The sequence below is a fragment of the Dermochelys coriacea genome, chromosome 8 (genome assembly GCF_009764565.3).
Source record: "Dermochelys coriacea isolate rDerCor1 chromosome 8, rDerCor1.pri.v4, whole genome shotgun sequence".
Classification (NCBI taxonomy): domain Eukaryota; kingdom Metazoa; phylum Chordata; order Testudines; family Dermochelyidae; genus Dermochelys; species Dermochelys coriacea.
This window is the reverse complement of record NC_050075.1, coordinates 645,802-659,195: the sequence shown is the minus strand read 5'-3', so window position 1 is coordinate 659,195 and position 13,394 is coordinate 645,802. Positions and strand designations below refer to the sequence as shown.

Sequence of the window (13,394 nt, the reverse complement as noted above, 5' to 3'; positions counted from 1 at the left end):
TGTCGGAGCCATGACGTCCTCCCCACACACTCACCCCCTGCTGGGTGCCTGTTCCACAGCTGCTCCAGGCTGGCAGAGCAGCCCGATCCCCACTTGCCTGCACACCCCACCGGCCAGCATAGCCAGCCTCTCAAAAGCTCCCTGCAGCCCAGTGCCCGCTGTGCGGGGTGGGGCTTGTTGGCTGGGGGGCTCAGCACAGAGCAGCGCCATCAGTCAGTGAATATAGGATCTACCCCAGACTCTCTTTCCTGCTTCTCTGGGGCAGAGCAAAGGGTCAGTATGCAGCCCCTGCCTCTGGGCTGGAACACAGCGGCTACTGGTCAGCACCTGGGAACATGCTCAGCCACTTAGGCTGGAAGTGAAGTAGAAAGCTACAGGGAGAAGGGACAGTAGAATAAGCACCCACCTCCTGCAAACTCCTTCACCACCCCTGGCCAGGCACCACAGCGCCTCCTAGCGCTGCCCTGGAACAGACCTCGCCCCGCAGCGCCCCCTAGCGCTGCCCTGGAACAGACCTCGCCCCGCAGCGCCCCCTAGTGCTGCCCTGGAACAGACCTCGCCCCGCAGCGCCCCCTAGCGCCGCCCTGGGGCCCTGGGACAGACCCTGCCCCGCAGCGCCCCCTAGTGCTGCACTGGGTCACTAGAGATGCACTGATGAGGGGAGTGTGTCCTCTCATGAAACCCCTACAGCCCAGCTCTTTGCAGCATCACCTGCCATGGTCTCCGCTGCTCCTTGCCCCTCTGCATGGCCAGTCATGCCCCCACTCCTGCCTACCGGCCTGGTCCGTAATCCCTGGGCTGTGCAGCAGGCCGCAGGCAGCTGGTTGCCTCTCCTACTCCCCATTCACACGCAGCCCGATGAGGTGCTGTCACATGCAGACACGGGCAGCCAATGCGGAGCAGCCACCTCCGCAGCTGTCCTTAGCATGCAATGCTGCACCACAGCCAGCAAGCTGACATGGCCTGGGGGGCTCTGGGCTCCCCTCGCAGCTCCATAGCTACCTCCCAGCCCCCCAATGGGCATGGGGTCTGGCTCCCAGGAGATGCAGCCTGTCCAGCCGGCCTGGGCACTGGGGACTCCTGTACCCTAGGGCTAGCGCAGGGGCTCTCACTTGCTGGGAACAGCCAGGCCCTGCTGCAGCCCTGTAGTAGCTGAGGGTTTGTGGTTTGCTCGCCCGCACTTCTGGAGCCAAACAGGAGCAGGTGTCTGGCAGAGACCCCAGTGAGATGCATCTAAGAGCCACCCTAGGGAGCCGCTCCTGCCCTCGACACCATGCCAAAGTGCCTCCCCATCCTCCTCGTCCTGACGCTCCACCATCCCCCTCCCCACTGGCAGGTTACCCCAGGGAGCCTCCTCCCCAAGGCAGCTGCCAACTCTCCATGGCCCCCTCTGTGCAGACATAGGCAGTGCTGATCTGGGGCTGCAGGCTCCCATCCCCTGTTGTCTCCATGGCAAGGACTGGTGACAGAAGCACAGAGGCGCTGGGCCACACAGGTTGTTAATCAGGCATATTTTACATCCCAAAGTGCTTTACAAACAACTGACATTCAAATTATATACAGGCTCACTTCACTTGCCACTGAGATGCAGCCACCTCTAGGGTGGAACGTGGCAGCTGTTTAACAACTCACAGCAACACTACACAACAGTTTAGGACAGGAAGTGGAGAATACTGTAGTTTCCTGAAACCGTCAGAACAGTTTAGGGAGGCAGGATTTGACCAGGGCACTGGGACTGACCCCAACTCAGCGCTAGCTCTGAAGAAAGTGCAGCATGGGCCTCAGTGCAGTTCAGAATGGACAGGTGGCTGTGCCAGTGCAGGATCCAGAGGGCGAGGGGCACCAGCCCCCTTTGGGGTGGGGCTGGCATCGCAGGGGCCATGCTGCCGCTCAGAGCTCTTGCTGGGGCCAGCATCCTGCCCCGGCAGCTGCAGGAAGTCGGGCAGGACCAGGACCTCTTTAGAGAGCAGCCCACGCTGGTCGTTGGCCCTGCAGCTCTGGGCCCGGTTCAGCAGCTCCACCAGCCCTGGGGGAATGAGGGGAGAGTGGAGTCATTGGGCAGAGCCAGACTTCCGCAGAACACCCCCAGACCCCTCCTGTGCCCCAGAACCACCATCCGGCGCTCAGACTCCCCTCCCTTGCCCAGAGCCCCCATCCTGCCTCAGACTCCCCTCCCCCATCCCAGACCCCTCATCCCGTGCTCACGCTCCCCTCCCCCATCCCAGAGCTCCCATCCTGCACTCAGACTCCACCTCCCAGTCCCCATTTGCCCCTGCACTTCCCCACCTCCCACATTTCCTTCTGACACTGAACATACCACAGACACCCTCTGCCCCCAGCACCCCAGATATGCCCCCTGTGTCCCTGCCCCCCCACATGAGGCTGGTTTAAGAGCGTGCCAGATGCCAGGGCTGCCCACCTTCCAGGTCATACGTGCACCGGTTCATGCCCCTCGGGGCTGCTGGCCTGGACCTGGTGAAGGAGGGGGGCACCTCTGACAGCATGTCTGCTTCCACCTCTGTGTCTGTGGGGGCACCCTCCTGAGAGTGGGGGACAGACCATGTGAGAAGCAGGAAGACTGAGCCGGCAACCCCAGCCCAGCCCGCCAGGGAGACCTGCCTCCCCTTCAGGGCACAGAGATGCCCCAAAGTCGGCTTGGCTCAGAGCAGCTGCAGACCTCCCCCAACGCACACCCAAAGCCAGCCTGGCCCAGAACTACACCCTGCTCCGGCTACAGGGCTCACCGCCCAAGTGAGCCAGTGAGCTGCACTGCCAGGGACTCCCAGCCCAGCCCAGCCTCAGCAACAGCCTGGGCCTAATCTAATGCTGCCCCCCTTTGCTGGGGCACCCCTTCAGCCCCCCTGCCTGGGCCCCTCTTGGTGCTCAGGACTCACCTTGCACTGAAGGGGGGAAGTGGCCACGGCAGTGTCACTGGCACCCGTCACTTTCACTTCTGCAACACAAGCACCGCAGCAAGTCAGGCCCAGAACCTCCTGCCCGCGGGACAGGGCAGGGGCAGACCACCTGCCATTGCAGAAGCCTGGGCCCACCAGGGAAGAATGCAGCACCACGATAACTGTGGAACTCACTGCTGTGGGATTTCATGGTGGCCAATAGCCAAGGCACATGGCACCCCACTGGTGCAGAAGCTGGGGCTGACTGGGGAGGAGGAAGATACCCGACTACCCGGGCCCATGCAGTGCTGTGTGGGGCATACAGGGCCCTGGGCCGGACACAGACTTAGTGCTGGCCTGGACAGGCGGCGGGACCACAGGGGTGCTCCAGCCTGGCTGCTCCGCCTTCGGGCCATACCTGTTGCAGCTTCCAGGATGAGCTTCTGCGCAGCCACGGTGCTGACCAGCTTCTCGAGGTCCAGGGCTCCCGGATCCCCCTGCTGCAGCAGAACAGAGTCGTGGAGGGTTGCATGGGATGGTGCATAGTGGGGCGCAAGAGCAGGCTCTGGCCATGCTGTGAGGGGCAGTGAGGGCACAGGCCACACAATGGCTGGAGGTGTGGTCCCCCGGTGTAGGAGCTCTGCCCACAGGAGGGCATGCAGCCCAGTCCCTGGGGTAGGAGCTTTGCCCACAGGCGGGCAGGCAGGCAGCCTCTGGGGAAAGCCATGTAGCCAGCCCTAGGCTCCATGGGTGGGGCACTGCCTGCAGGACAAGGCACAGTCTGGCCTCTCCTACCTGAGCAGGGCTGAGTTCTGCATGGGGGCAAAGGACTCCCTAAGATCTACCCCTGCAGCCCCAGGTGGGGTGCTTATGCCCAGCACTGAAAGACAGCAGCCCCCTTTCTGCAGGTTCCTAGGATTCCACCAGTGCGGGAGAAGGCAGCTCCCTGTCCAGGCTGTGGGCCAGCTCTCACCCGCCGCAGCAGTGCCCGCTCCACATCCACGCCGTACTTCCCCAGCATGGGCTTCAGCGCCTCCCGTAGGCACTTGTTCGACTTTGCGGTGATTCGCACAGTTTTACTGAGGGGGGAAATTTCCAACCTAGGAAGACAGAGATGAAGGAAACACATGGGCCATGCATGGCAGGATGTGGCAAGACCTGGTGGGGTGAGACAGCATCTGGAATGATGGGGCAGGGCTGAACCTGGCAAGGTGGGGTGGGGCAGGCAGGAGCTGAGGAGGTGGAGCTGGGCAGGCCAGAGCTGAGCAGGGTGGGGCAGGGCAGAGTGAGCCTGGTGGAACTGCACTGGGCACTAGTGAGCCCAGGCTGCCAGATGCCCGCTCCAGGCATGTTCATCCTGGGGTGAAGCTGCCTTCGCTGGCCAGTCAGGACGAGCACTGCCAGCACCCTGCGGTGCCCAGGCCAGCGTGTACAGGGGCGGGATAGAGCCATGCTCCCATCTGCTCTTCTGAGGACCCACCCCAGCTGGCTTGTGGCCTGAGCCCCCTGCCTCATTCCCATGGCCATGATGCTGGTGCCATGGGGAGCCGGGGCGTGGAGCACAGGGAAGGTTTGGGAGAGGCAGGGATATTGCAGAGCCAGTCCTGCAGGTGCTGGCCCCACGTTCAAGGGTGCAGCAGCGTCTGTCTCTCCAGCAGCTCCTACTCACTCAAAGCTAATTCTGTTCTCCAGCTTCACCTCCTGGTCCATCAGAACCATGCTGTCCTGGTCCAGCACCAGCGCCTTCTGGGAAGAACCAAGCCAAGAGGAGACATGTCAGAATCAGGAACATGGCTCCACCTGAGACACAGACCCTCCCACGGCCCTGGCACCGCCCCCAAAGCCCTGCCTCATGGAATTCCTGTCTGCAGGGAGGTGCCTCAGGTGGGCAGCACCTGTCAGTGCGGGCCCCTGGGGTCCCTCGGGCGAGGCAGCTCCAGGGCCTGCTCCTGATGGAGCCCCCAGGCTGTCCCTGGCCTGCCCAGTTCTCTCCTCCCCACCCCAGGACCGTCTCTACCTGTTCGTTGCCAACCAGGTAGACCTTGATGTCAAGAAGGCTGAAGCCGCGCTTCTCACAGAGGCCTGCCAGCATGTCGCGGATGGAGACGCCAGCCCGCACCGAGGCCAGCGAGGCCGTGCCATCCGGCAGGTACACACAGCAGTACTTGCTGGGCCTGGCCTGCGGGTCCGGCTCTGCGCCTCCCAGGTTCTTCCTGTGGCTCTGCAGGGGAAGAGGCGGTGTCAGCCCGGCGGGCGGCACGGCTACGCAGCAGGCCCCACCCCACGGTAGAGCACTTACCTCTGCCTGGGAGCTGCTGGCCATGCTGCTGCTGCTGCAGGATGATGAGAGGAAGCCCAGATCCAGGCTCGCAGAGGAATTCAAGGAGCCCTGGGACTCACGCCACAGGGACGAGCCCCCATTGCCGTCTCCCACCTCTAGGACAGACAGACAGGCAGACGGACGTCAGGACAAGAGGCCAGCTCCAGGGCCTTTGGGAAGGGACAGCCACAGGCCTGAGGGGCTAGTGAGATGGCAGCCAGGTGGGCCCAGCGTGGGGTTTACCTGTCCACAAGGGCTCTCTCCGCTCCCCTCTCCTGAAGGACCTCTGGGGGCTCCTGCCAACACAGCTGCCGGCCACTTCCACCCCCAGCGGCAGGGACTTCCCCGCCTTCAGCATCACCTTCTAGGGGACAAGAGAGGCAGATCTCAGCTCAGGGAGCTTCTGGGGCTGCCCCTCCCCCCCGGAGAAAGGGAACCCCCCTGAGAGGAGGGCATTGTCTCCCCACTTTTGAGCCCCCGTTGGCTCCTGAGCAGAGCTGGGTGATGAATGGGGGAGCCCTTTCTTGCTGGCATGCTGGAGGAGCAGCCAGGTGTCACGACCTCAGGTGCTGGGTGTGACGCAGCAGGGAGGGGGGAGTGTTGACCTGGGAATGTGGCAGGGGAGTTTCACTCCCTGTGGATGGGAGACCTGAGAGCCTGTAACCTGACCAGAGGTAACACCTCTGCCCTGGGAATGTGGACAAAGGCTGCAGGAGGGAGCCTGCTGGGGGGGTTTTAGTTTCAGTTTGATGCTGGGTGGTGGAATGCAGGGAACCCCAGGGCTGGGGGTCTAAGTTCCCTGCCCCCCCAGAAGGACTTGACTGAGGGATCCTGGTTGTACCAACAAGCTCTGTTTTAGACTGTGTTCCTATTGTCCAATAAACCTTCCATTTTACTGGCTGGCTGAGAGTCACAGTGAATCCCAGGAAGAGGGGTGCAGGCCCCGGACTCCCCCATACTCTGTGACACCGGGTCACACTGCCACTCAAATCTGGCCCATTTTGGTTGCATGGTGACCACGATTGCAGTCCTTCCAGCAGCCCCACCCCTGGTCCCCACCGCTGGGCTGGGAAGCTGGACCTGGTACCTTGCCAAGGTCAGGTGGGGGGCTGCTGTTCCGGGAGTGAGCCCGCAGGTCAGGGAGCGGCTGCCCCTCATTCTCAGCCGTCACACACGCCTGGTACAGCAGGGACTTCACGAAGCGTGTGTAGCTGTCGAACTTCATCAGGTTAAAGATCTGAGCCAGGAGAGGGACCCGCTTAGTGCCGTGCCTGTCCTGTGCCCAGCGCCTGGCATGGCCCCGGGCACAGACCTGGTTAGCCCCTCCCCCTGCCCAGCGCCTGGCACAGCCCCCAGGCACAGACCTGGTTAGCCCCTCTCCCCGCCCAGAGCCTGGCATGGCCCCCGGGCACAGACCTGATTAGCCTCTCCCCCACCCAAAGCCTGGCACGGCCCCCGGGCACAGACCTGGTTAGCACCCTCCCCCCATCCAGCGCCTGGCACAGCCCCCAGGCACAGACCTGGTTAGCCCCTCTCCCCGCCCAGAGCCTGGCATGGCCCCCGGGCACAGACTTGGTTAGCCTCTCCCCCACCCAGAGCCTGGCACGGCCCCTGGGCACAGATCTGGTTAGCACCCTCCTCCCGCCCAGAGCCTGGCACGGCTCCCGGGCACAGAACTGATTAGCGCCCTCCCCCCATCCAGCACCTGGCATGGCCCCGGGAGACAGACCTGGTTAGCCCCACCCCCTGTCCAGCACCCCGGCACATCCCCGGGAGACAGATCTGGTTAGCGCCCTCCCCCCACCCAGGGCCCAGGACGGCCTGGGCCCCCTCATACTCTCAGAGGCAGAGGGACAAGTCCCAGAATCAGGAGCTCTGGATTTCTGCCCACTACTCCCAGCTGAGAGTTGGGGGAGGGGATATGTCCCCAGCTCGTCCATCCTGAGTCTTGGGGGATGATTCCATGTCCCCTCTCACCTGGCCGGGGAGCTGGGCAGGGGCAATGCTCACCTGGAGCTGTTGGACTCGGAACATGTCAGGTGTGGGCATGGCCAGCATTTCCTCCCCAATCCAGGCCTGCCGGTCGATGTTAACAGGGCTGACTGAGTGGCTGGACAGGAACTTGTCATAGATCCGCCGGGCCTCCTGGGCCAGCTGGGGAGACAGAGTTATCACGGGGGAGGCTGAGCCCCCTCGCCAGTGTGCATGGAAGCACACGCAGAGCAGGTCACCAGCCAGTCTCCAAGCGCTGGCACCACCTTGCGCCGACACCTTGGAAACCCAGTGTGATGTTGCACGCCATAATGCTTTTTAGAAATATGCTTATGAGTGAGAATATGACATAACTGGAATATGTTTTATGCTAGATATGCCACGTAACATATCTTTGCAAAGGTTCTGTTCTACTCAATGTATTCATCCCATTCATATGCATGTATCATTTTTATATCTGAAGTTATGAGCACTGGCCCTATGCTTGTATTTAAAGTGTTTGCTGTAGAAAGCACCTAAAGGCAGATAGTGTGAAGGGGTTATTCAAGTAAATGGAAGTACTTGGCTAACAATGGACCTTGACAGATGCCAATTCACATCTGAACTTTCCTGGGAACATTCAGGCCAACATATGGGCAATGGCTTGGCCTGTAAAGAACTGAGTCGTGCATGGACATGTGACTTGCCCATGTGACTCCAAAACTCCATATTGTTGCTGTGATTCTACACGGGGGAGAGGGGTTTCCACCCACGAGAGGAGCTATATAAGCCCCTGGAAATCCCTGCATTTTGTTTTCAGCTGGTGCAAGAGATAGCCTCTCTATCCCAAAGAAATGCCCGAAATAAACTGGAACAAAGGACAATAACTGCAAGGATGTGAGTGATTGCTGGACCCAGACTTGGAGGAAGTCTAGTCTGTCAAAGAAGTTTATTGGAACATCTTTGAGGGTGATATTTACCTGCATTTAGTTTCTTACTGTATTAGGCTTAGATTGTGTGTTTTATTTTGCTTGGTAATTCACTTTGTTCTGTCTGTTATTACTTGGAACCACTTAAATCCTACTCTTTTTATATTTAATAAAATCACTTTTTAGTTATTAATTAACCCAGAGCAAGTAATGACATGTTTCAGGAATGCATCCGATGAAGTGAGCTGTAGCTCACGAAAGCTTATGCTCAAATAAATGTGTTAGTCTCTAAGGTGCCACAAGTACTCCTTTTCTTAATGCAAGTAATTAATTCCCGGGAGAGCAAACAGCTGTGCATATCTCTCTATCAGTGTTATAGAGGGCAAACAATTTATGAGTTTACCCTGTATAAGCTTTATACAGAGTAAAATGGATTTATTTGGGGTTTGGATCCCATTAGGAGCTGGGTATCTGGGTGTTGGAGACAGGAGCCCTTCTCAAGCTGTTTTCAGTTAAGCCTGAAGCTTTTGGGGGATGTGGTTCAGACCTGGGTCTGTGTTTGCAGCAGGCTGGCGTGTCTGGCTCAAACCACGCAGGGCACTGAAGTCCCAGGCTGGCAGGGAAAATGTGCTCAGAGGTTGTCCCAGCACATCAGGTGGCAGTTCCCAAGAGGGTTTCAGTGACCCAACCCGTCACACCCAGGAACGGCCAGACTGGGCCAGTCCTGCGGACCCAGCAGCCCTTGCCTGCCGCACCCAGCACCAGATGCTCAGAGGAAGGTGTAGGACCCCTGCTCCTGACCCCTAACAGTCAGAGACTGGCCTGAGCCCCAAGGCCATTCCGAATGCCATCTGTACTGTTATAGTTCTGCATATCTGTTATCCATTCACATGGCCAGCTCCTCTCAGGCTCTCACTAGTTCTTGGCCTCACTGACAACCTGTGGCAATGAGTTCCACTGGCTATTTACACTGGGGGGGGGGGATTACCTTTGATCAGTTTTGAATTTCCCCTTGTTCTTGTGTACCTGGCAAACGGTCCTGAGGTTCCATCTCTAGACCATGCCCCCATTTCCTCATATTGCTAAGGGAACAACCCCATCTGTTCTGTCTCTCTCCAGCCCTTGATCATTGACATTGTCCTTCTCTTAGAGCCCATCAGTTCTGCACGGCCCGCAGGGGTGATCGGTGCAGCACACAATGGCCAAGGGAGCTCTGTGCTATTCTCCAAACCTCACCCCGTTAGCTATTGGCTGCAGCACCCCTCAGGGTCTCCACTGAGCTTCCTACTGATGCCCAGGTCCCTTCAGATGCCCTGGCATGTGCCTCCCTGCAGGAGGCAGCCCACGTCCAATCCTCAGCCTATGCTTTGTGTCAGGAGTGGGGTATGGCCAAGCCCCTAGCCCTCCCCTGGGCCTGATACCTGCTGTGTGTTCCTGGCTGGGATCTGCTGGAATCGCTCACATGCCTGCCAGAAGTAAATGTTCTCAGCGCTGAACTCCTTCTTCAGGAACTCCTGGGGAGCAGGAGAGGAGCACGGTGGTATCAGCCTCACCAGTGCCATTACCCCACATGGGGGGCCATCCCAACCCATGCCCGGGGGGCCAGCCCAACCCTCCCCCAGGGTGCCAGCCCAGGCCCTGCCCTCTGCCCCCTGGCCTCACGCTGTCTGGAGTCACAAGCCAGCAGATGGAGAATGGAGGGAACTGAGGGGGGTGGGATGGGCCCGACGGGGTCTGACAAACCCTGGCACTCACAGTGAAGTAGGTGACGGCCACCCGGTCCTGAAGCAGCATCTCAAAGGATTCGGCCCAGCTAGCCACGGGCAGCTGTGCAGCGCAGCCTGCGTTCTGGGCACCAGGCAGGCTGTGTACACTGTGGCTACTGCCCCGGGCCCCGGAGCTGTTTAACTCTGAGATGCAGAAAGAGAGGTCAGGCCCTGCCCCACTCCCTGGAGCCAGTCCTGCTCCCCGCCCAGCCGGAGGGGACAGCATGGGGAGGCGCTGTCCTGGCAGGGCAGGGCCGGAAGCCCTAAAGTCAGGCACTCCAGAGCAGGGCTGCCAGATCTAGGGCCCACTGGTCACAATGGACTTCTCTGACACGTCAGAACCAGCAGGACGCCAGCAGACAGGGCAAGAGACTCTGCCAAACATGACCTGAGCGGGAGCATGGCAGCTGCAGAGAGCCTGGGACAGCTTGGAGAGGGGCGCATGACATTCAGTGGGCCTGAGCCCTTGGGCTCAGGAACGGGCGAGTCTCCCTGTCAGGAGAGGGGCATCAGCCTTTGCCAACAGCCCAGGGGTCCATAGGGAGGTAGGCAGGCACTGGGCAGGGGGCCGGGGATTGCCAGAGGAGCAGCCAGGCTAGTGCCTGTGCATCCAGCCCTCTCCTGGGGAATGCAGGAGGGATCTCTGCCCCCCACTGGGAGTCCCACCTCACCCCCCATTGCCCCCGGTGCTGTGTGTGAGCCAGGCAGGGGCTCTGTACTATCCAGCTGAGCAGCCCTAAGGGATCCTGGTCCTGTCCCACTGGGGCTGGGCACTGAGTCAAGCTGGTTACCACTCTTGGACTCCTCCTAACGCTACTCCTGCATCTCCCAGGCAGGGTGTGACTCACCTCCATCTGACACAGCCAGGCCCTGCAAGGACAGGAGGAGGAGAGGTCAGCCAGGATCCCAGGCCCTGCACCCTGCAGCTATGGGGAGCAGGGAGGCCAGCCCAGGCAGCCCCTGGGGTGAGGGATGAGTCAGCCAAGGAGAGTGCAAGGACCCGGCCGCCAGGGTGCTTGGTCTGTGCAGGATCCATTCAGCGCTCGCATGGAGCTGGGATCCTGCAGGGCTAGGGCGGGAGTCAGCTGGCAGGCTGGGCACTCTCTGGCCTGCCCTCCTCGCTCAGCTCAGCAAGGTGATTGAGAAAGGGCTGATGTTATCAGCTATGACACTGCAGCTGCCAGGGGAGAAGTGTAGCAGCCTCCAGGGCACAGGAAGGGGAGGGAGGGCAGGAAAAGGGAGAGGAAGCCACAGTCTCCAGCAGGCCAACAACTGCAGGCCACCTCCCAGCTCTGGGGCTGTGGGAGACCCCAAACCCCTTAATGTGGGCGTTTCTATGAGGCAGCACCTAGCCAGCCAGCTAGGGCAGACACCTCCCCCCCGCCCCAAGAGCTCCCAGACAGGGCTCATGGCACAGACCAAAGGGCGTGCTGTACGCTCTCTCCCGGCTAATGTCTGGAGATGCCGCCCCCAGCAGGCCAGGCCCAGCCACAGCCCTGCCAGCCCCAGGGCACCTCTGGGCTCCTAGCTCTGGGGAAACAGCTACCAGGCACCCCTTTTAAAGCCAGGGTCACGTCCCAGCAGCAACAGAGAACTGCTCCCCTCCTGGGTGCTGAGGAGAAGGGACCCGTAGGGCTTGGCACAGCATGGCGGGGCTGCCTGTGATGGCGTGATTAGGTCACAGATCTTGGGAGACAGGCCAGTCCTTGCTTACAGACAGCCCCCCAACCTAAAGCAAATACTCACCAGCAGCCACACAACAGAACCACTAACCCAGGAACCTATCCTTACAACAAAGCCCATTGCCAACTCTGTCCACATATCTATTCAAGGGACACCATCATAGAACCTAATCACATCAGCCACACTATCAGAGGCTCGTTCACCTGCACATCTACCAATGTGATATATGCCATCATGTACCAGCAATGCCCCTCTGCCATGTACATTGGCCAAACCGGACAGTCTCTACGTAAAAGAATAAATGGACACAAATCAGACGTCAAGAATTATAACATTCAAAAAACAGCCAGAGAACACTTCAATCTCCCTGGTCACTCGATTACAGATCTAAAAGTTGCAATATTACAACAAAAAAACTTCAGAAACAGACTCCAAGGAGAGACTGCTGAATTGGAATTAATTTGCAAACTGGACACCATTAAATTAGGCCTGAATAAAGATTGGGAGTGGATGGATCATTACACAAAGTAAAACTATTTCCCCATGCTAATTTTTCCCCTACTGTTACTCTCACCTTCGGGTCAAGTGTTGGAAATGGGCCATCCTGATTATCACTAAAAAGGTGTTTCTTTTTGTTTTTTTTTCCCTCCTGCGGATAATATCTTACCTTAATTGATCACTCTCATTATAGTGTGTATGGCAACACCCATTGTTTCATGTTCTCTGTGTGTGTGTGTATATATCTTCCTACTGTATTTTCCACTGCATGCATTCGATGAAGTGGGTTTTAGGCCACAAAAGCTTATGCTCAAATAAACTTGTTCGTCTCTGAGGTGCCACAAGGACTCCTCGTTCTTTTTGCTGATACAGACTAAGAGGGCTGCCTCTCTGAAACCTGTTAGACATTGGACCCCCAGCTCTGCCCCACCCACCTGCTACCTCCGCCTCAGACTCCCCGCCCCAGCTCTGCCCCGCCCACCTGCTATCCCTGCCCCAGCTCTGCCCTGCCCATCTGCTACCCCCACCCCAGGCTCCCTGCCTCAGCTCTGCCCTGCCCGCCTGCTACCCCCGCCCCGGACTCCCAACCCCAGACTCTCCTGGTGTACCATGATCGCAACCTGCAGCCCCCCCACCCCTATTATTCCATGCCCCCCCAGCTGTGCTAATGCCCCTCAATCCCAACCCACAGACTCCTCCCACCCCTCCGCTATTTCAGCCCTGGGTTCCGCACACACCTGGTGTTGCCAGGGCATCCCACCGGGGCTGCAGCCCCATGGCCCCAGCCTTCCTGGCCTAGTCCCTACCCAGCATGCCGAATTGTGCAACAGGCTGATCGGGATCCAGCTCAGACTGACAATGCTGCTTCTGCCTGGAGAGGGTGGCTCTGAGCTGCTGGGGACGTCTCTGGAAGGCTGCCAACACCTGGCACAGACCCCACAGGTCCCAGTAGCCTCCCCAGCCAGCCCATGGGCAGGTCGAGGACCTCACTGTCTCTGGGCCCATGGCAGAGCCTTGCCGGGCAGGGCAAGCCAAGAACCACAGGGGCTGGGTGTGGCTCGGTCGTACCTCCAGAGCAGCTGAACTCCGTTCCCGCCCACGCACCCCCAGCAGGCCGGGCACTCACCATGTGGCTGCTTTGAATGCCCAGGTGCTTTGCTTTCCCAGGCATGCCTCAGTGGGGGGCTGTGCAGGCAGGGAGCATGGGGCTAGGTGGGCAGGCCCCGTGCGGGCCAGCAGGCCAGCAGGCTGCGGGCGTCCCCGGCGGGAGGAGCGGCACGGCACGCTCACTGCCAGGCTCACAGGGCTGCTCACTACCTCTTTTTGCTACCAC

At 59.7% G+C, this 13,394-nt stretch overlaps 1 protein-coding gene across 5 annotated transcripts; it reads right to left on the bottom strand.

Moving 5' to 3' along the window:
- Window positions 1-1,480: 1,480 nt before the first annotated feature.
- Window positions 1,481-13,379, bottom strand: RGS14 (regulator of G protein signaling 14). Of its 5 annotated transcripts, none has more exons than XM_043520552.1 (15): window positions 13,188-13,377; window positions 10,729-10,750; window positions 9,870-10,024; window positions 9,536-9,628; window positions 7,225-7,368; window positions 6,302-6,451; window positions 5,458-5,578; window positions 5,194-5,330; window positions 4,912-5,115; window positions 4,564-4,640; window positions 3,868-3,994; window positions 3,313-3,391; window positions 2,895-2,953; window positions 2,420-2,540; window positions 1,481-2,026 (listed from the first exon to the last, which is right to left on the bottom strand). In XM_043520552.1, exons 1-15 carry the CDS (start codon window positions 13,230-13,232, stop codon window positions 1,782-1,784), a joined length of 1,779 nt encoding a protein of 592 aa, XP_043376487.1. In that variant the 5' UTR covers window positions 13,233-13,377; the 3' UTR covers window positions 1,481-1,781. The 5 variants fall into 5 exon arrangements, with proteins under 5 accessions (XP_043376487.1, XP_038270700.1, XP_043376486.1 ...); XM_038414772.2 differs by having other exon boundaries at window positions 3,313-3,394; window positions 13,188-13,376; XM_043520551.1 differs by having other exon boundaries at window positions 4,912-5,330; window positions 13,188-13,379.
- Window positions 13,380-13,394: the final 15 nt, after the last annotated feature.